The 21,579-nt window shown below is 51.6% G+C and overlaps 1 protein-coding gene across 4 annotated transcripts in view; it reads right to left on the bottom strand.

Annotated features, from left to right (window-relative positions):
• Positions 1 to 19,996, bottom strand: part of BSN (bassoon presynaptic cytomatrix protein) — a 96,470-nt gene extending 76,474 nt beyond the window's left edge. For all 4 annotated transcript variants that reach the window (XM_037385681.1, XM_037385682.1, XM_037385683.1 and 1 more), the window contains exon 1: positions 19,753 to 19,996. In XM_037385681.1, coding sequence (XP_037241578.1) covers positions 19,753 to 19,919 — 167 coding nt within the window. In that variant the 5' untranslated portion in view covers positions 19,920 to 19,996. The remainder of the gene's footprint in view (positions 1 to 19,752) is intronic.
• Positions 19,997 to 21,579: the final 1,583 nt, after the last annotated feature.

The raw sequence follows: 21,579 nt of genomic DNA, 5'->3' as shown, positions 1-21,579 counted from the left end.
AGTGCATTTGACTAAGTTCATTAACAATTATACCAGTTTCCAGTTATTATATTCTATCTATTAATGCTTTATAAAGAGAAGGTCAGGCAGGCAGCTCTATCAATCTGCCCAGAGTCACCAGCAGATTGAGCAGCTGGGAAGATTCTGTTTTCTTCTGTAATTTTTTTATTTATTTTTAAATTGAAAACCAGTGGCTTTCTGCTTGCTTTCTACAACTCCCTCCATTTTCCAGCACGGAGCTGACACAGCACCCACCCAAGCCATAACCAGCCGCCTGCCCCAGCGCAGCCCAGCCAGCCTCAGCAATCCCACCGCCACCCACTGCTCCTCCACCTCCTGCCCGACCTTCTCCAGCTTTGTTGGAGCTGAACCGACAGTCCTCTGAATGCGGGGCATCGAGCCGACCACGGCAGCTCAGTGCTGGGATCTGCTTTCCGCAGGGGGAATACAGCATCCCCCTACGCAGGAGCACGGGGGGCAGTGCCAGCAGCCCGGGTTCCGCTCCCCGCTCTTGCTGCACACCCCCGCCGCCGCTCCCACCTTCCCTGCCCGGTGGAAGGGAGATCTGCCCATCTCTCGGCACAAAGCATCGCCCAGCACCCACAAAAACTAACCCTCAGCCCTGCGCAGGGGAGGCGGCTGAACCACCAGGTCACTCGCCACGGAGCCCAGAGCTAAAAACCAGGCTGAGAGATCAACCTGTGCCCAGGTCTGCCCCTCCAGCCGCTAACTGCGATTAAGAAGGTGCAGAACTTCCCTTGTTCCACTCAGGATATGACGCTCACCTTGCCCCTTAGGGCTGGTGCAAACGTTCTGAAAGGCTGGGAGGAGATGGAGAAGGACTAGGAGGGAAAAGCTGACCGAGATGATCAGAAACACGAACAGCACAATGAAAACCAAGGGTCAAAGCCGTTCCTCACAAAATCGAGCTCAGCGGTGTAAGATGTCACAAGCACCTCTGATTTTTTTATGCCTGATTTTTTCCCTTCTGTAAAAATGATGGTTTTTCACTGAAATAACAAGAATTGGGAAGGCTTTAAAAACAAAATCCTATTTACAGCCAAAACACACGTTAGACTGTTTGTTGGTTAATCAGAAAAAAATTATTTGCCCCAAACCTAACTTTCGATGGCACGGCAGTGACAGTGAAAAGCTGTCAGCAGCTTCAGGAGAGATGAAAGCCATACAACGACAGAGCGTTGGTTTACAACTCCATTCCAGTAAATTGGTACAGCCTTCTCATTTGGGAATTCCTAGGTGAAGTCAGGGCCTGTAGAAGGGAATTGCTCTAATTAATTCAAGTAGGTTCATTGGTGCCACGTAAAGCCAAGACCCAAGCTTGCAGCCAGCATCCCAAGAGATGTCAGTGGGTCCTTTTTCACACAAGGTGCTAACTTGGGAGCAATAACCATCACAAGGTAAACACCACACCATTAACACCTTTGCTATAAAATCAAGTAATAATAATACTACATAAAATCTACACACATGGCTGGTAACTCAAGTCTTGTTCAGGCGTGGTGTGTGGAGGAGTTCAAGAGAGAGCATGTGCGTTGGTTTTCTCCTCATTTATTGGTTTTCTCCTGATTTCACGTGCCCCTCCTTGAACACACTGGCTACATCCATCTGCTCAGCTGCCACCAAACCCCGGCAGTGCTCACATCCACAAGGGCTTGGCTTTTTTGGTCCAAGTAAATCTTTCAGGAGCTGCGGCCCTTTTATGCATCTGGGAAACATGGATTGCATCCCTTTCTCTGCCTGGTGCCAGCTGAAATGGGTCCCTGCTCGCTGGGCAACTGATCTAATTACTGTGTTATGGTATATAAAAAGAACATGAATACAAATAGCACCATCACCATCATTTCACAAAGGGCATGCCCTGCTCAGGCTTTCCAAAGAAGAGCTGGGTTTGTCTGTGGAAGAGAGCTCCTGGCTTCACATTTATATCAAAAATAACCAAATGGGGACAAGCAGGTCTTTTGTATTAGCAGAAAGAGAGGGAAAACAAATGACTGCTTACCTGTGGTAAAACCAACGGTGTGAGAAGCAAACAAATTAAAACATGAAAAGAGAGGTGCGTAGACACTCACACCCAAAAGAGGGAGGCTGCATTAACGAAGAAGAATTAGAGCTGCTCAGCTATGAGCAGAGATTTGACCTAGTTGGTTCGACTGAAACCTGATGTGAACATCCACATGACTGCTTCTAAGAATCACTGAATATAACCTATTTAGAAAAAAAAAACCAGGTAGCTAAGCAAAAGGGCAGTTGCACTCTAGGTCAAAACAGCACTGGGTTTGACTCAGAAAAATGTAATTCCTAACACTTATGGGTCGGCATAGGAACTGGGGGGGATAATACCAAATATTAGCTACCACATACTGCCTATCAGCAAGTCACAGTAGAAAATAGGACATGCGACCTTTTAATAAATAAACAGAAAAAGAAGCGTCTGATGTGGAGGGTCTCCAGTTTCAGCGACGTGAACTGAAAATCTAATGTTAGCGATGCCAAAACATCTGCCGAGCTTGGGAGTTTTATCAGTGGCAGCTCTGCAGCTCTAAAGGTGCCACAGCCAACGGGGAATTACGCATCAGACCCTGCCTTGACAAAAAAAGAAGCAATTACAGAATTAAAAATCAGCACCTGCTTAAATCCAAGTGCCCCTGACTTAATTACATTTATGTTCCTGCAGGAAGGAGTTCATGCTGGAAACGTGTGTACTGGATGGTTTAACAACAGCGAATGCCACACAGCTGAAAACAAAATAGAACATATGAAATGCTGACTAGAAACTCTCAGGAAATACTTTATTGGGTGGCAACGCAAGCACTCTTGTGAAAGGCCACAGTCTTTCAGGACTTGCTTTTGAGCAGTGGAAAAACCCTGTTCCCTGCAGCTTTGGGCTCCAGGGCTGCTTTATCCCCATCGAATAAGACGCAGCCTCTCTCAGGCATTTTTCCTGTGACCGAGGCAGCCCTAACATCTGTCTCCTGATGCTGAACACTTGAGCTCCTGCTCAAGGCTTTCACCCAGTCTGGACAAACATTTGGCTCCCTAACCCCCACCCACACACCCGTTCTCATCAATGTAGGGGAACACGATCTCCAGTCCTCTGCCCACCGGGGCAAACAAACCCACCGGGGCTGGGGTTCAAGGAGGGGCAGACACAGGTATAAGCCGCTCGCACTTAATGCACCAGACAAACGACCTTTCCCAGAGGAACTGCGTCCCAGCACGATGCTGCCATGGGGCAAGCAGCACTGCGATGCACGGTGTGCCATCTTCCGCCTCCAGCCCCTGGTTTTGCAGAAGATACGCTCAGCGCTGTCGCCAGCTTTCCCCTTAGTTTAAAATGCAGAAGTCTACGCAATCCACGGAAAGGTAACAAGAACGAGAAGTTTTCCAGATTACATCCATGTCATAAGTGCACGACTAGGTGTGCTGCAAAGTCAAGATTAGGAGAAGCCTCAGTCCACCACAAACCAGTTATGCTCCATCTTATCAGCATCACATCTAGTTCAACAGAATCAGCACAGGCTAACGCATCAGTGTCGCTCACGCTGCTGTACGAAGCACAGCTGTTGAGAAGCATCTTCCATCTTATTAGCTGAATCCTACATACCGAAAGAGGGGTTTATGACTGATTTAAGCTCTAAATAAATATTTACTTGCTTATTTTCATGCCTGCGCGATGCCTTCTTGTAAATGTTTGTGAATCATGATCAGCTGCAGTTGGACTAGATGACAGTTGTAGCTCCCTTCCAACTAAGCTATGCTATTGCTATTCTATTCTAATTTTGCTACATAGCAAGTAAATACTCAATTTACACCTAACTTGGCCCTGGCTGAGCTAAGAGCAATCTCCCTTAGGGCACTCTGCAACATAAAACCAGAGCAAGGGCTGCTCACACCCACCCGCCCGGCATCCCCAAACTTCTCTCCAGAGAATCCCAAGGTCTGACATCTACTAGTCACCCTATGTAGACCACGATGAACATCTGTGCTGTATGCAAGGCAGCTGATCCCCACAGAGTTCAGAGCAGCCTCTATGAACCCCAAGCCCTGAACTGGAGTCAGGGGAGGCTTTTGCATATCTCTCACAAGCCCTTCCAAGCCAGAAAGTCACTGAGTGACCTGACGACCACAACATGCTGCTCTGGGGAGCTGCTCTTTCAGTGCCAACACCTGAAATGTGCAGCCACCACTGTCAAGATCTTGGCCAAGCCCATCAGAGCCACCAGCAACTGGCATGACAGAAGAGCCTGCAGGTGATGATCTCAGTCCAATATGTATCAAAGAGGTTTCTTCTGAGAGAGCTCTACAGGAGCAGGCACACAGAAGGTTAAGAGATGTGAATGGGTCTCCTCCTCAAGTGATACAACTGTTGCTGAGAACATTTATGGTCTTGAACTTCAAAGCATTAAAATCTCTCAGGGATAAGTGGGGTGTCTGATATCCATTCTGCCTTGGTGTCAGGGAAAATCTGTTTCCCCTGTGATAGCAGAAAACTACACGTAAATCTTCTAGAGACAGAGTAGAAGCCACTTCTTGCTCGTGTTGCAATTAGCTGCATGGCAGCAGAGGAGCGGTACAGCCAGCTGCTGGGAGCAGCGGGCACAGATGCAACAAAAGGAGCCCTGGCTTCACCGTGCCTGCAGCAACGCTGTCCCTGGGGTGAACATGGAGCTAGTAGAGAGACCCCCAGGATTTCTCATCCAACATCTGCATCTCTCTGGGCACTTAGTAAGTACCTGGAAGATGTAAAGCAAGGAGGAACGGCAGCTGTTCCAGCGAAAGAGTGCAGTTGGTGGGTCAACTTTGGACCATCAGTGCAGGCGGAGACCAGCCCTGGAGCCTGTGGGGGGAGCTGGAAGGAGAGGAGGCAGCAGGCACCCCAGCCGCTGGCCCCAAGGGTGCTGCCGAAGGGGAGGATGCTCAGCCCACCTGCCCAACTGCAGGCTCATTAAATCCCCCGCCGAGTGCACCAACCTCCACATTAATTCAGGCGAGCACCGGGGGTGGCCACGCTCGAGCGATGCTGCAGGCTGGAGAGTAAAGCAGGCTGCTGCCTGCAGAGCTCCTCTCCTCTTTATTACAGGACTTGGAAGGTCTGCAAGGAATGATGAAGAGCCCTGCCACAGAGATATGGCCCTGCGACCAACACCAGGGAGCACGTAGAGAAAGGGCAGCTGAAATGGTGATAGATGTCCCCAGAAGTCACAGTGAGGTGCAGGCTCGAGGCGTCTCTTCAATGTGATTCCCACCTGACTGTTTGATGTGTGGCCTCTGTATCCTTCCCCAGTCCAACATTGCTGCGAGCAAGTCACTTATGCATGTTAAAAATTAGATAATTTATAAGGGGTCATGACAGTCTTGAAAATATTGCAGGCACCAGAAAGGATGAGTATGACGGGTAGAGTACCCCAGCCAAGAGGCAACCGCTCCCCTCTGCCTCCATCCACTTACATCTCCTAACCGAGCTCTAGCAATTAAATGGTAGAAGAGCCGATTGCCACAGTCATGTGTAACGCAAGACCTTTGTCCCAGCGAAACTAACAGCATGAATTACCGCACTGTATTTATAAAAAGCCAGCAAAGCTAAAAGATAAACCACGTCATGAAGCTAAGGAATTTTTATGGCACAGGTTCATGAAAGCTTATCTTGTAAATCTATGATTGTAACTCCCCCCTCCCCGGAGAGCCTCTCTGATTTTAATTGGCAGCAATACAATCTTTTGTTTAGGTTGTTAACTATTCCCTAAAGCAATGCAGAATAAAGCTGCTTGCTCCTGACTTAGCCCTGTGACACACACACACACACACACACACACACACACACACACGCACGCACGCACGCACGCACGGCACCTGCTCTGAGATGCCAGAAGCTTTCAGTAAGTGACCATAACAGATCCAGCTTCAACCTATTTGCAGGGCTGCAAAAACCACAGACATACACATGACTACTCTAATATTCAGATTTAGTGGGGGGAAAGAAATTAATCAGAAAAAGTGAGAAAGTTTGTTAAAAAGAACTAAAAAGCAGCAGGTGGAAGGGTAAGAAAGGGAAGTTTCCATGGCACCTGTTAGCATACCAGGGCCTCAGGCAAAGCATACGCTAACAAGGAAGGGTTTAAGACATGGCCATAACATGGAAATATAATTAAAAAGTGGAGCAAATAAGGCTACAGGAGTAAAAGTAAAATTTGTATCTAGATGAGGAAGAAAAACCAAAAAACCCCCCAACATTTTGACAAATCAAATTTAAAAACCTAATTCAGCATACAAAAGAATCTCTTAAGAAACAACTCATAAACTGGGCCAAACCAAAAAAGATTTTCTAAGACTTCAGAAATAGGAAATCTGCCAAAGAATCTGGAAAACTGAAAGACGACTGAAATGCAACAGAAATATTTAAGGAATGCAAGACTGTAAAAGAAAAGGTAAATCCAACCTTTGCCACGCTGTTTGCTAAGGAGAAATTTATGAGGGCTCCCACAACCGCTTCATATACAGGTTTAGTCTGAAAAATCAGTATAAGAAATAATTAGGATAAAAATCTAGAAAGAAAGGAGCGGGGGGGGGGAAAGAAGTAAAAGATGGTGAAATAAGGGGAAGCCTTCTTATGGGTTAATAACTGATCACAGTTTAGGATGCCAAAGATGGAGGCAGATGGTCAGGCTTTCCCAGGGAGAGAGGCAGGACCCTGCCATGGGATAAATGGGATATATTCATAAATGGCCTGGGAAGGAGGGGAATAATGAAGGGACAAGTTTGCTGAGCCACGCAAATTCATACAGAGTATTCAAAGCTAAAACTGAATGCAAGAAGCTTTGGAAGGCTCTCCTGAAATGGATCTCTCAGAATGCTGTGGCAGGTGAAATCCAAAGTCAAGAAATGCAGAGTAATGCATAGAAGGTAAGACAACCATAGCCATGCGTACTGATGGGCTCTAAATGAGATCTTGCTGCTATGCAAAGAGTTCTTCAAGCCATTTTGGAAAGTTCTCAGCAAATGTCAATGTAATGCTCATCAACAAATATAGAATGATCTCCAAAAAAGTACACAATTCAATTATTTTGGGAAAAATGCATTCTGGAAAGCAATTCTAAGAAAACAGCAGAGGCAGCCCATTCCCTTGACTTGCTTCTGGCTTTTTCCCCCCTGGAGAGTGGCGCGAAGGTCCGGTTTCGCAAGGCTCCCTTTTGAGTTCCAGGCTTGATCCAGCCCAGGAGCCAGAGGGATTCTGCAGCTGTTGGCCCACTGCGAGTGCATGCTCTGACACGCAAGCGGTTTGCTGCTGGCACGTAAAGAGGGGTCAATGCCAGGGGTCTGGCCCCACCAGGACAGCATTCACGGTCCTGTTCACAGCACCCATGGGTCCCCATGCTTCTACAAAACCTCCAGCAGCAAGAAGTTTGTATTCAACCATTAAGAAGCTGGGAAGACTGCAGGGCCCTTTTTTTGGATGAGTTCCACCCATGCTCCAAAATTAAAAGCTGATGCAAAAAAAATGTATCATTATCCATCTCCGTGACAGCTTGAGTCAACCGAACTTAGCCCGGAACGAGGAGCAACATTCATTCCAGGCATAAAAAATAGGAAGATCCATCAGAAAGAGAAGTGCTGTTAAAAAAGAGGCGGTAATGACATACCAGAAAGAAACCAGCTTGTATTTTTAGAAAAAGGAAAGAAAAGCTCAGTTAAAACTGCCATTTCCAGGAGAGGAAACTGGACTGCCGTGCTGCGGAGAGACAAACCGCTTCTGGTGACTGCAGCGAGCAGCAGCAGAAAAATCCTGACTTTGCACCCCTATTTGTTTGAGCCTTGGCAAACAAAACACAGGACCTACGGGGGTTTTTTGTTTGTCTGTGAAAAACTGTAGCATTTTTATCCACCCTCCAACTGTATCTTTGCACCTCCCAGCATTTTGGCCATCTCATAATTCTCCCTCTAACTCCTCCCCGGGGCCATTTAGGTCCTTGATTTGTTGTGGTGGGTGTTGTTGCCTCAGGTTCCCCGGAGAGCTGACATCTGAGGTGTGGAAGAGCACTCAAGAGAGGATTATTTGGGCAGGGACTCAGGAAACAGTGGTCAGTCAACTCATGCCCTAGCCAAAGAGCTGCAAGCACCATGCACGTAGAGGGGCTCACGGCAAAACCGACGAGCCCGCACTGCGGGGAGGAGAGCTCCGTGTCCAACACGGCCAGGCACCACTTAACGAAAACATCACATGAGGCTGCATCGGTCAGAAACACTTCCCACCTGTGGAAGTTTCTCCATCCCTGACGTTCTCCTCACCAGCACACGCAGTCCAATAATGTCTGTCATTGGAGGCGAGACTGTGGTTGCAAGTCCCTGCTGGGGACACTGCCCCGGGGCTGCCACAGCTGCCTCGCGCAGGACAGGGTCAATGCAGTTGTTTGTGTGTCTTAGATTTGCACCTTCTGGTTTTCAGAGATTTGAATGAGAAGCTCAAATGTGACTGGCAAACCAAACTCAGAATTAGTTACATTTCTGTGTGTTATTCACAACAGGAAAGATAAAGGAAACCCAAAGAATAATACATTACCAATACTGTCAGAGACACTATCAACTTTAATATTTCAAGCTGTTCAGTTAAAATGTACTTTTGAAATAGGACAGTCGGAAATTCCCCTGCCCAATTCTTTAAAGGATCAAAGGAAAACACTTCTCCAGTGTCTGCAATCCTTTGAGGCGCCTTGTCCCCACATGCATTTCCCTGCCGCACATACCTCAGACCAGAACATTTGTCCCCAAAGAGACTGACGCATCTGCCCGTGTGATATATCTGTCCTCGTGGTCCCATTGAAAGGCTTAACCTTGCAGAAATGGAAGCAGGTGAAATTTAAGGCTGAGAAGTTCACTTGATAAGTGAACCAGGTTTTGGATACGTTGATAAGTAGAAGGCATTTTATTTTTACCCAAAGCAGCTAATTGATTTTGTTTGCATATTTCAAAGGAAAAGAAAGGCATGAAAATTTGCTAATTCAGAGTGTTTGGGACTGTATTTTGAGTTAATAATAAATCAAAGTTAAGTTGTAATTACCACCATGGGTTGGATGAAACTGACTAGTATAGCCAACAGGAATCATACCCTAGTGCAGCTAGAAGATACCTCAGGATGCGGAAGGCAGATAAGTACAAAAACCCTGCCCAAGGGGGTACTTCTTTTGAGTTTTCTCCCAGAGTGATGTTTCCAGTTGCTTTACTTTTGCCAGGTTAAGGCAATTGATGGCACATAACACAGTAAGACGGACCATCTTTTCCAGCCAAACAAGCACTGATGCTCTGTCATAACTGCAGTGTAACCCATCAAAGCCTAGTCTAGTAAAGGGGTAAACAGACTTTACCTGCTCTGAAAGTCACCACCATGGAAGGTTCAAAGGACAGCAAAGGACCACGTGCCCCCTCTGCTGCCTTCCTCCTGCCCAGCCCTCGGTGGTGGGGTCTCACCCAGAGGGAGGAGGGCAGGCGGCGGCTGCCGTGCAGGACCAGCAGACTCAAGGATCTCCACTCTGCGTAAATACGGAAGCAACCCTCTTTCCTTGCGTGCTCCCCAGCTACAGGATTCCCAGGCAAAACATCCACAATAACTTGCAGACAGGGGAGAAAAGGAGAAGGCTTGGAAATTTCCACTCCTTGGGACTATAGAGCTGCCCTAAATACACAGGGATGGCCAGGGCAGCTGCCGAGCCGCACAGAGCGATTTACAGCGGCGTAAGCAGAACCCAGCATCGCCTCCTCACGTATGCCGGCGGCGGGAGCGCTTACGGAAAGCTACCGCTGCCGCCTGGCCCTGACACAGTGTGCTCCAGCACTATCTGCTGCAGACATCTCGCAGGTTCATATCGGAGCAGACGCAGCCCACGGATGCGTTTCGGGAGCAGCCTGACAGCGGTTTCCCCACCCTCCTAAGAGGATTCCCAGCAGAGGAATAGAGGAGAGCAGAGAAGGACCGCAAGGGCAGCGGTCCAAAGGATCACTACCAACACCTGCCAGGTCCATGGAGAAAGCTTGCTGTGAATGAGTGACAAGAAACCCAGAATATGGTGGCTTACCATCGGTGGCCAGAAGATAGCAAAGCTGATGTACGTCAGAGGAAACATGGGAAACGTGCGCACTTCAGGGACAACACGTAGCTGTTGCTGTCCAACGTGCTTGGCTGTTGCTGTGCCCTCTTGCTGGTCCTACAAGGACTACATCAACGGGTCCCACTCTGGGAGCCCAAGTCCTGAACTTGAAATCAACAACACAACAGAAGTTACCATAGACAAGCTATTGCAGAAGTATACTGCAGCATCAAAATGGAAAAAAAATGCTCTAGTCCATCCTATAGACCTGGAGGTTATTGCCAAGTGCAATGAGAATGGTTTAGGCTGTGACCACCTCAGGTGCTTAACTAGATCAAACCCAGCCTGGCCAGGGCAACGCGTGCTAGCATCGCACGGCCCAGCGGCAGCGCAGACACACCTGCAAAAGCCTCAAACCATCAGTGTTTACTCTGGCATTTAGCTGGGAGTTAAGTGTTTGAAAAAAAAAAACACCAGAAAGAAAGAAAAAGAAAGAAAAAACCCAACCAAACAACAATTTGTCTCCCTAAGAAGATTAATAGGTGCATTTAAAGAAATCAGTCTGTAGGCTTAATGAGAAAGAGGCAGCAAAATCCTAAATGTGAGACCTCCTACAGTTTTTCAGTCCAGCTGTACAATCAAATAATAGTTTATGTAACTAGAATAGGAACAAAATAAATTAAAAGTAATTTCATGTTTCAGCAAAGGAAAAAGTACAGTTCGGAGTCAACATGGAAAAAGATCTAGTTCAGTACTGCATTTTCCCCAAGCCTTTCATAAGCTTTGTATTATCAGCTGACTTGTTTTTTTCACAAGAGGAAGGCAAATTACCAAGTCCCTTAAGAACCTATTATATATTTCCAAATTTCAACTATTTCTATTTTATAGATATGTGAAGTTATGAGTTATAAGTGAATATTTTTTTCAGGAGATAAAAGAAGAAAAAAAACCCCACACTGTTTTTCGCAGGCAGCACTCTGGTTTTTTCCACTTAAAAAAAAAAAAAAAGTGGTTAACAGCTACAACATGTCAATTTTTGAAAGTAATTCCCATGCACAATTTCAGCCCTTTGCAGACATTAAACCTCTTCATACTCCTCATGTCTAGACTGATGAAGGAAGCACACAAGCTAGCAGCGGAGTCTCTCTCATCCTGGGGAGCCCATGGCAGACCCAGCGGGGTCTCACAGGGGGTGGTAAAAGGGGCAGGACCCTTCCGAATCCATTTCATAGCTGAATTAGACACATCTCACACTGACTTCACTCCCATGTACAACTTCCAAGGACAAGGTATCCTGAGAAGGAGAACCCCGAGGCCGTGCCAGAAGAGGTCACATACTCCAAGCATCTCCTAACAGAGCTCAAAATCCATAAACAAATTCCAACATAAATCTCCACTTTCATGATGCTACAGTCCAGAGAACACTGATCCTGCAAAGGGATGTCCATCCACCGGCACCAGGCTCGGAGCTCGGCGTCAGCCTCACATCCCTCTGGGCAGCTGGAGAAGCCTGTGAGCCCCCAACACCAGGAAAGACTCAAAACAGGCTAAAAAGCGATATTCTACTGGCAGGCAAGGAAAAAAAAAAGAAAAAAGGCTGCTCCCAGTTATTGACATGTGGCCTCTGAAGGTCTCCCCACCCTGCAATAGCTACAGAGACACCTCTGCCTCCAGCCCCTGGGGCGGCTGCAGCGGGGCACGGCAACCCCACCGCGCCGGCTGAAACACTGAATTTGGTCACATCTGCACCCATCAAGACTTTGGTCCACGGGGACTTTTTTTCTGGCCTTCAGAGGAGCTGTCAAACCCCCACTCAAAAGATATTCAGGGTGGGAAATGGCTTTGTTATGTCTGAGAGACTGCGGCCCTGGCAGGTCCCGGAGCCGAGCGAAGAACGGTCAGTCACACCTGCTCAAAAAACCTCACAATTCAGCAATATTTCTCAAGCAGCATGGATGCATTTTCCATACAGCGTCTCCTTCTCTAGGTTGTGTTACGGCTGTTAAAAAAGGGGGAAACCCTCTGAGAGGAGGGCAGGAGATGCTCTTCTCGCGAGAAGCAGCTAAGCACGCTCAGGCAGCGGAGGCTCCGTGACTCAGGCGTGATGGGCAGCAAGCTGTAGGCAGGAGCTGGCAGCCTGCACCTCTCACAGGGGTTTAGAACTGCAGGACATCCTGGGCAGAAGTCACAGCACAGCACCGAAGCCTGCTGACAAAGAATGATAAAACACTGAGACCCACAGGGATGGCCTCGACAGTCTTCAGGGAGAAGAAGAGCTTCTCATGGGCCAGAGGAGCCTGTACAGAGCTTGCTGCAACTCAAGAAGTCACCGCCCAACTGCGACGGTTTCTTCTGACTTGGTGTCCGTAAGATGTCCCTTCCTTACCTCCTGTACCACCTGCTGTCTGGCTGTGAATGCAGAGGACAGGGGCATAGTGGACAAGGGTATCTCCAAAGGCTTCATCAGCTTCAAGTCCTGACCCACCTGTTAAGGGCTGCCCCATTGTGTCCTGGCCATGTGACATGCCCCATCACCTGGCTGCAGAACCAGCAATGGGTCACCATCGCTCCCTGCTGCAAAACTGGCTGGCCAGTATAGCCCAAATCCAAGTCCTTGAACACACCTGGGCTTGAAGGCATCGTTATCCCTCAGGAAAGCACATGGAAGTTAAGCCACAGCCGCATGTCTTGAACACATGGACTACTGCAGGCAAATCAACGCTGCAGTTTGGCTTTGCAAAGTAGAGTATCTCATGTACGATCCCAGTTGTTACCCTGTTAGCGGGACCATACAATGGGGTGTCTAATGGTGTCTACCATTACAGTGGGTCACGGCCCAGAGGTCTCCCCTGGTCCTGTGCTCCTGCCTTTGCCCACCGGTACCTTACACACCCTGTTACAGCGACCTGGCTCTTGGACAACTGCATCCATCACCAGCCAGCACTAATGGGCTCCGAGCGGAGACGTTCATCTTGGCTGCTCTTGGGTAAAGGTGTAAATGCTCTCCGTAACGTCAGGACACGAGAGGAGGGCAAGGGCAGGCTGCTGAGGAACCTGTGCGCAACGGGCTTTCGAGAAGGACTGCTGCTGCAGGAGACACTGAGGATGGGGGTAGGAGAAAGGTCTGGGGACCGACTGGGCAGGAAAGAGCTGGGTTTTGTTGTAGCTTTTCTTAGAAGATACCTAATGCACTTTACCACATTAAATATACACACATTTTTCTTCTATAGACAAAGACCTAGAAACACGACCAAATCATTTTTGACAAAAGAGAACGCACCAACTATTTAATCACATCTTCGGGAGGAATAAAGCCTGTAAGAAGTGCTAATCTGCTGTACATCACAGAAACTATAGGTTGGGGCTGAGGGAGACTGTATATTTTAGGAGGTGAAGCTTTTAAGTCTTCCATGATCATATATCCCACTACACCCTCTGGTACCTTGCTTCCACACTTATTTATGCTCACTGTTTACATACATTTCATTGCCACTTGGCTAGCTGGGACCTCCAAACTCCAGATTTTGTTCTGCTTTTTTAGTCATCACAATGATCTTTTATTACCCTGTGCTGCAAGTCAGGCTGGACAGCATACCATCACTTCTCACCTCAAGCCAAACCATGACTCCTCAAAAAAAGAGAAAGCAAAACGAAAAAAAATTCGCATTCAGACACGGCTTGGTGGACGATGTTCCTCTGCCTCTGAGGAGCTCAGCACAGGCAGGGAGCTGCTGTCTCCTGCACCATCCACCCACTGTCCCATCTGTAATGGGGCCAGGCTCTATCTTCGCTATCAAACACACACCAGTAAGCCATAAAGAGGCCAAGAGTCAGCAAGATACCACTGCCAGCATAGTTAAGTCATCTTTGACATTGAATATGAGCAGAGTACAGGTGAGGAGCCCCCCAGAAATATGCCTTCCAGCCTCGCTGTAAAGCACAGGCCAGCGGTTATAGGATGCAACTGTGCTGCTGCCTCTTGGAGGCACCTCAATAGCTCGTTGGAGGTGATGGGTGTTCTCCGTGAGGATTTATAAAAACTCCTCAGTGTCAGTGACATGAAAAGCAGTACGACATGCCCAGCGATGACTGACAGGCTGTGCAGCAGTGCTCTGGGGTCATGCCGAAGCTCAGCACTTTCAGACACTAAAAAAGACAAAAAAACCCTGCGCCCATAGATTGATGCGAAAATAACAAATCTGTCATTCAAACAGACATTTGGAAATACAGCGACAGCTTAACAGTGACAGTCTCAAGCTCAAGAAAATACGTGCAACACTCATAACAGTTTACAATGTGTGGGACCGGGATGACCATCAGCACTGGCTGTCACTCAACAGCTGAAAAAACCCAAGCAGCACCGCTCATCAGCCAAGATGACACAATTGCCTCATCTCCACATTTATGAAAAACCAGAGTGCTTTTGCCATGGAGCCCAGCTCGCCCCGCTGAGCTACCTGCTTTTAGGAAGCGTCATTTGCACCTTGACTGCCTGTCACATCCTCCATCTCACCCGCTAGGAAATGAATCTGGTATTGCAAAAGGATGACTAGAGAAACACCCTCAGCCAACGGTGAGCACCAGTGCCAGTGCCAGGTGGGGAGTCAGCGAAGAAGGCTGTGCAGAGGCAGGGTTTGCAGCAGGCAGGCTTTATCTTTCTGGCAGGTAGGTGTCCAGATGCACATCGAGTATTCCCCGAACTGGTATAAACTGCAGGAATATGCCACAGCACTGAACACCTGTTTGCACTGAATTGGAAAAATGATGGGAAGCATCAAGTATGTCCTCGATTCACACAGCAGGGAAAAGAAACAGCTTTTATTCGGGAGCATTGGAGACGCAGAAGCCAGCCCATCAGGCTGCTCGGCACAACTTGTGGTGTGGAGGGTCCCACCAGCCCCAACAGATGCAGTCGCTCAGGCTTCAGCACCGCTCCTGAGCATCAGCAGAAGGAGCTGGCCATCGGTACCCAGAATTTCAGCACACCGTAAGCAGCCCTGACATCGCTGCAAACTGTGCAAGAAGGAGCCAAAAAGTCCTCCAACTTTTCAACCAGCAAAAGTCAGCAGAGCCAAGGAAATCAACCCTTCCAAATTCTTGCCCATCTTGCTGTCTGAGCAGAAGCAGGCACCGCAGGTACATCCCGGAGCCTCTTGCACAGCAAAAGCACAGGGTGCTGAGGCATGCCTGCAGCATAACACCCAGGCTGGTGTCAGCAGCGAGAAACCCCAACCTGTGAAGCAGATTGCAAATCTGTGTATTTGTTTTGGAAATAAAGGCATTAATATTTGATGCCAAACATTTTGAATATTGATGAGCACATTCACAGAAGCGGTTTTGGAGTTACTTAAGCATCCAGAATTGCGCCATCTAAATTCAGTGGCCTAACGGCTGCTGTCAGAGCTATCAGAAGTATGCAAAACATCACTTGCTAAAGGGAAGACACGCTGCAGCTGACACTGCCTGCCCATCATGGGAGAGGAAGGAGAACTGAAGCCCAGTGGGGTATTTAACACTGCAAATATTTTCATTTGATCCATTTTGTACACCTTGTTTTACCTGTTATTTTGCTCACACAAGTTTTATGAGCTTGAAACATCACATATCTGTTCTTCCCCGCCTCCCTCAAACCCAGCCTCAGCTCCCTCTTGACCCTCCAAACATCTTTCAGTGAATAAACTAATACTTAGTAAGCGTGGGTGCGTGGCAGTCTTTTCCAGAACGCCAGTTAAAGTTCAGCAAAAGGCCACGAAAAACCTATTTTAATACTTGAGGGTTTCCAGCGATGCCTCTGATGGTAACATCTCTGCACCGTCCTGCTCAGGGTTCAGTCTCTCCGGGGACAGCAGCACATGGGAACAAATACAGAGCTGGCTCCGCAGCCAGGCACGAGCCCTGTCCACAGCCTGGCCTTCCACCACGCAGTCTCGTTTTATTTCTAATAGACATCGACTACTTGTTTCTGCAAGCTTGTGAAAAGTGCCCATTTAAAAAGAAATGGGCAAACTTGATTTATTTTTTTTTATTATTTTATGTATATACTTATTACCTATTATTGCTATGGTACTTATGGCACGAAAACAAGCCTCTACCCAGCAAACGCAAGTGAGCTGCCAAAAGGGCAGAACAGAGCATCTGAACTGCACTGATGTTTTTCCCCTGAAGTCAAGCTATTTTCTCTAATTCGGAGGGCTGCTTCTTTCAGTCCTACTTCTACTATACTTTTGCCCATCACTTTTTTACTTCAAGCTCCACCACTTGCCCCACAGACCGATGCTAAATGTACGGCAGGGTAAAGAGGATCAACACTTGACGTTCCAAGCCAAGCGAAGGCTTCGGGGGAGCTCTCGCAGCACGTGCGGGAGGTGCTAGCACCCAGTACTGGAAACCTCCCTCGGTCACTTCAAGACCTCCAACTTGCAGCCAGCCTACCTTGAAGACTGAGAAATTCTCGGGTATTCAGTAAAGTTGCTTCTTTATTACAGAAAACAAAGGTCCCAGTGGTCCCTGCCGGCACGCCATGGGAGAAAGCTTCCCCTCAACCCTGAAGCCCAGCAGCCAGCCCAGCTGTTGGCAATGTGCATCTCCCAGCTCCAGAGAAAAGCGATGCTCAAAGCACCGCTGCTCCCACAGACAGCTTGTGTGTTTATGGCTGGTCCTCAGTGCTTCCCAGGAGACCGACCCTCTTCCCCTCTCCCATCCTTCAGCCTTAGCTCACACATCCAGGTGTCAAAAAAGTGTCTTTTATGAGCTCCACTCCAGACTGAAAACCTGAATGAATTGCGCATAAATCAGGCACAGACAAATATAATCAGAAGCAGCAACAAAGTCTCTCTTCAGGATACCAGGGAAACCAGGCGCTTACAGCGCTGTGCCCCAAGCCACCTTTCTGAACTTGGGATCATCCCTACTCTGCCATCCAGCCCCTTTTCATCAATCCATCAAGCTGCACCGTAAAATGAGCTTGTTCCCTGCTTAGGGGCTCTCTTTGGTGGAGCAGACCAGGACTCCACTGCCAGGCAGCTGGAAAGTTTTCAGGCTGAATGCATCCGCAACCAATTTGTGTTCCTTTGATCCTGCGGGTTAATAACAGTCCATCTTTTCATCTCCTTTCAGGCAACAGAGGCTCCATTTGTCCAAGCAGACTAGCAGTAACCTTTCCCTCCCTCTTCTGATTCAGCATCACCTTGCCTGAGCACCAGAGCTGGGCACAACCCCCCTAAGTGAGGTTCTAGCAGCACCTTGAAGAAGAGTAAGAAGGGTTCTCATCTGTGCTGACAATGCCCTGCCTGATGCAATCCTGCACCACGCTTGCCTTTTTCAGAGCTGCACCCCACTGGCAGAGCCAAACGGTCTCAGAGCTGAGCACAGCACCCATCTTCCCTTCATCCTCCAGCACCTCTGCTCCCCGGCTGAGCTGCGCCTCACCCAGCGCATGCAAGCAGAAAATCAAAGTTTAGAAATAGTGGTAGACGTTGCAACCCGGTGGGAAGACGTCTCTTAAGTCTCTCTATAGCGTACGCACAGGTTCTTGAAAATAATTGCTACAAATTTAAGCACAAGACCCCAAAACCCAGTGTGCCACATACAAGGTATTCAGACTATTGCCCTGTATAACACAAAGCAAGCTGTGAAAAATTACACAGAAAAGTAACACTACTACAGTTTTTGTTGGCTGGTATACAGATTTAGGTTGCTTAATTCGGAGAAAAAAGATACAGAAATTCACTTTCCCTTCCCTTGTCGCTTGGGATTTCTGGAGCAGCACTTTGTGCACTGCACACTCGCAGCTCGCTCAGCATGAGCTGTGCTTTGCTAAACCCTTCACAGCACCGGTCTGTCTTACCCCACTCCAGCACCTTGTAAAGACGACTTTCTTCCTGAGGCCTGTTTTTTCCTTCGTTTCCTCTTCGCTACCTTAAATGAAAATCCCTCAGCATTATCCCAGCTCCCTGCACCCACCCCGCACTCAGTTTTTAAACACTGGTACAGATCATCACCTTCCTCATCCCACCACAGCTCTGCAGCAGCTTTCACCGCCAGTCCGCAGAGCCCCACACGGCCCACCTCTTTAATTGCGTTAATTAATTGCAAGGGAATGTAACTCCCTGGCAGCAGCTCCCCAGGAGGGGTGGGAGCGTCAGCTCAGCGTGCGAGGGCTCAGGCATGGCTGGCATGACCAGCCTGTTCCCAGCAGAAGAGGAGTGTGGACGGTCAGCACTGCAGGACCGTGCTCCTGCACCCCGCCAGCCCCGTGTGCCCCGGGACCCCCAGCCCCCTGCAACAGCAAACACAGCCCCTGGGCAGTGAAGGGGGAGCCCCGCGGCAGTGCCAAAACCAGCGATGGCAGATCTGCACGGCTCCCTCCGCTGATTTTGTTACAGTGGCCCAACTAGCCCTGCAGGAATTTGGTTTTAAATTGTTACAAGCAGCCTGTGAACAACTTCTCGCTGGCAGAATCGGAAGCAGAGGGGTCCGTAACCCCTTAGCAAGAGCAAACAGGGAAAAACATAAAGACCAAAGGGCATGATTTCACTCAGGGGTGTTTTCTTATGGTCCTTGTGTATAAGATAACACAGATTTTTGCAAGAGAAGCCTGGCTGCAGCTTGGCTACCCTGTAGGATTCCTGAATCCCGCCTGGATGTCACGGTGCAGCCTGCAAGCCGTGATTGCAGCCCGGCAGCTGGGAGCGAGAGGCCAGCAGAGGCTGCAGCCACCGCTCCGGCTGCCGCTTGCACTTTCCCATCCGGAGTAACGCGACGGGCACCGCCAGCACGACTTGTCACCATACGGGCGAGGTGAGCCCGAAGCGCCGCCACCTCGGCCACGCGTCCCCCGCATCCCCCCGTGCAACTTTCTGCTCCTCGTGTTTGTGTTTCCAGACACGGTGGTATTTTAGGATCGGCTGGTTTAAAGGGACAACTCCAGTCCCACGCCCGCTGCCGCTGCATCTCCCTCCGGGTGCCTGGCAGGGAGGGCGGCTCGGCGAGGTTTGCACCAGCGGCTCCCGGCAGGGCCGCACGTCCCTCCCGTTACATAACGGCCGCTCCGGTGCGGTGCCGGCTCCGGTCGGGGCGTCCGCGATCGGGGCCGTGCCCGGGGCGTCTCGCACGCCCGGCGCCGTGAGCCGTGTGCCGCCGGCACCGACCCCCAGCGTGAACCGCGTCCCTCGGTCCTCCCGACCCCGCTCACCCCGCGGCCGCCCCGGCCCTCGCTGCCGGGTCCCTATCCCCCGGGCAGCGCCCGCTCTTCTCCCGTCCCCCGAAACACCGCACCCCTTGCGGGGGGCGCGCTGACCCAGCCCGGCCCGGCCCTCGGCCGCACCGCTGCCCCCCCCCCCCCGGCGCCCGCGGGTGCTGCCGAGCTGCCGCCCCCCGGGGGACACCGCCAGCCGCGACCTGCCCCGGGGCCTCTGTCACCCCCCAAGCCCCGCTCCAGCTCCCCCGCCGCGCCCCGCTCTCCCGCGGGCTGCGCGCCCCTCGCACGCCCCGCCCGCCCCCCGCACCCGAGCGGCCGCTGCCGCCCGTGCGCCCCCCGCACCCAGCCTGCACCGCCCGCCCGCCGCACCCAGCGCGCCCTGAGCCCCCCGCCCCGCCCCCGCTGCCCCCCGCACCCCTGCCCCGCCCCCGCTGCCACCGCCCCCCGCGCGCTGACCTGGGCCCGGGCGCGCTGCCCGGGAGCTGTCCGCCGCCGCCCGGTGCTGAAGGCGGCGCGGCGGCGGCGGCGGCGGCGGGCGGCGGCGGGGCCCCGGCGGCGGCGGCGGCGGCGGGCGGCAGCTGCCCGTCATCGCCGCCGCCCTCCAGGCTGGCCTCGTTGCCCATGGCGGGCCGGGCGGGACCGCTCCCTCAGCGCAGCGCCGCCTCCGCCGCCATCAGCCCCGCGCCGCCATCGCCGCCTGCCCCCGCCGCCCCGCGCATGCGCTGCCCCGCGCCCGCCCGCCCGCTCGCGCCGCGGGCACCCGCGCCGCCCGGCCAATCGCCGCCCGCCGCCCCGCCCTCTCTTCCCCCGCCCCCCCACCCCCGCCGGCACGTGCCCGCCGCCCCGCGGGCCTACGCCGGGGCAGCCAATGGCGGCGCGAGGCGACGGCGGGCGCGCCGGGGCGCCCCGCCCCACCGACCTCCCCGGCCAATCGGCGCTCTGCGGTGCCCGCGCCCGCCAGGCGGCGCCCCGCGAGCTCACACAACGACAGCCAATAAACATCCTGTCTGTCGTGAGGTCACACCCCGGCGGCCAACGAGCACTCACTCCCACATGAGGTTACATCCCGGCAGCCAATGAGCACCCACTCGCCCATGAGGTCACAGGCTGCTGCGGGATGTCACATATTCCCGACCAATGAGCCTGCCCCTCCCCTGTGAAGTCACGTGCCGCTCCGGGATGTCACACCCTGCCGGACAACGAGGTCTCTGCTTCCCCGAGAGGTCACAGGCTGCCAGGCAGTGAGCAACCCCCTCCCCCATGAGGTCACGGGCTGCCCCAGGACATCGCACCCTGCCAGCCAATGAGTGCCCCACGCCTCTGTGAGGTCATGGACTGCCTTGGGATGTTACACCCTGCCACCAGCCAATGGTGGTCCCAGGCAGCCCTGGGGTGTCACAGTGCTGGCCAGAGAGCACCCTGCTGCGCCATGACATCACGGGTTGCCCTAGGAGGTCACGCACAGCTGGGCGATGCGCAGGCAGCTCCCTGTGAGGCCACTCACCCCAGGCAGCGGGTGAGCATGCTGGCTCCAGTGTGAGGTCACGGGCTGCCTGGGGATGTGACAGGTGTCAGCCAAACACCGCCCACTGCCCTGCCAGGTCACACCGTGCTGGGCCAGTGACCAGTGTGGCTCTCCCATGATGTCACAGGGCCCAACCAGTGGGCTCACACGCTCTCCCTAAGGTGCAGGCTCAGCCAGTGAGCACCCAGCTTCCCCAGGGAGGTCACAGGGAGCGCAGCCAACCCGCACCCCCCTTCTTCCCCATTAGGTCACACAGCGCTCAGCCATCGGGCCTGCCCTCTCCGTGTGAGGTCACAAGCTGCCCAAGGAGGTCAGCAAGCGCAGCTGCCGTAGGAGGGTGCCCAGCACGCACCAGGATGGCACAGTTACACCTCTTCCAGATCTAGCCCATAGTTAACGAGGAGATAGTAATTAAGGCTGCGGTAACGGGAACAGCTCCCGCAGGGGGGGGCAGACTGCAGCCCCCAGGGGCCCCGCAGCCCCTGCTGCCACCCCATGGGCTCCCACTACCGGGAGCAGGCTGGGGAGCACAGGAGGGACCCCCTGGCCCTGGGGACCCCCGTGGGGTCGCAATGCTGCGTGCCCCAAGCTCCAGCCCTGCAGCAGCACGCACACACCAAAGCCTCAAAAACACGTGAAACCGGGCCGGGCCTGGCCTCGGGTGCCACAGAGCTGGAAACAGGCTCCAGCCTGCCCCGGGGGGCAGCACCTCTGCCCCCAGGAAGGGGGAGCGAGGCCAGAGCCCACAGCTGGCCACC

Source organism: Falco rusticolus, chromosome 4 (assembly GCF_015220075.1).
Source record: "Falco rusticolus isolate bFalRus1 chromosome 4, bFalRus1.pri, whole genome shotgun sequence".
Lineage (NCBI taxonomy): Eukaryota > Metazoa > Chordata > Aves > Falconiformes > Falconidae > Falco > Falco rusticolus.
The sequence above is the reverse complement of the archived record's forward strand: the minus strand, read 5'-3'. Positions and strand labels throughout refer to the sequence as shown.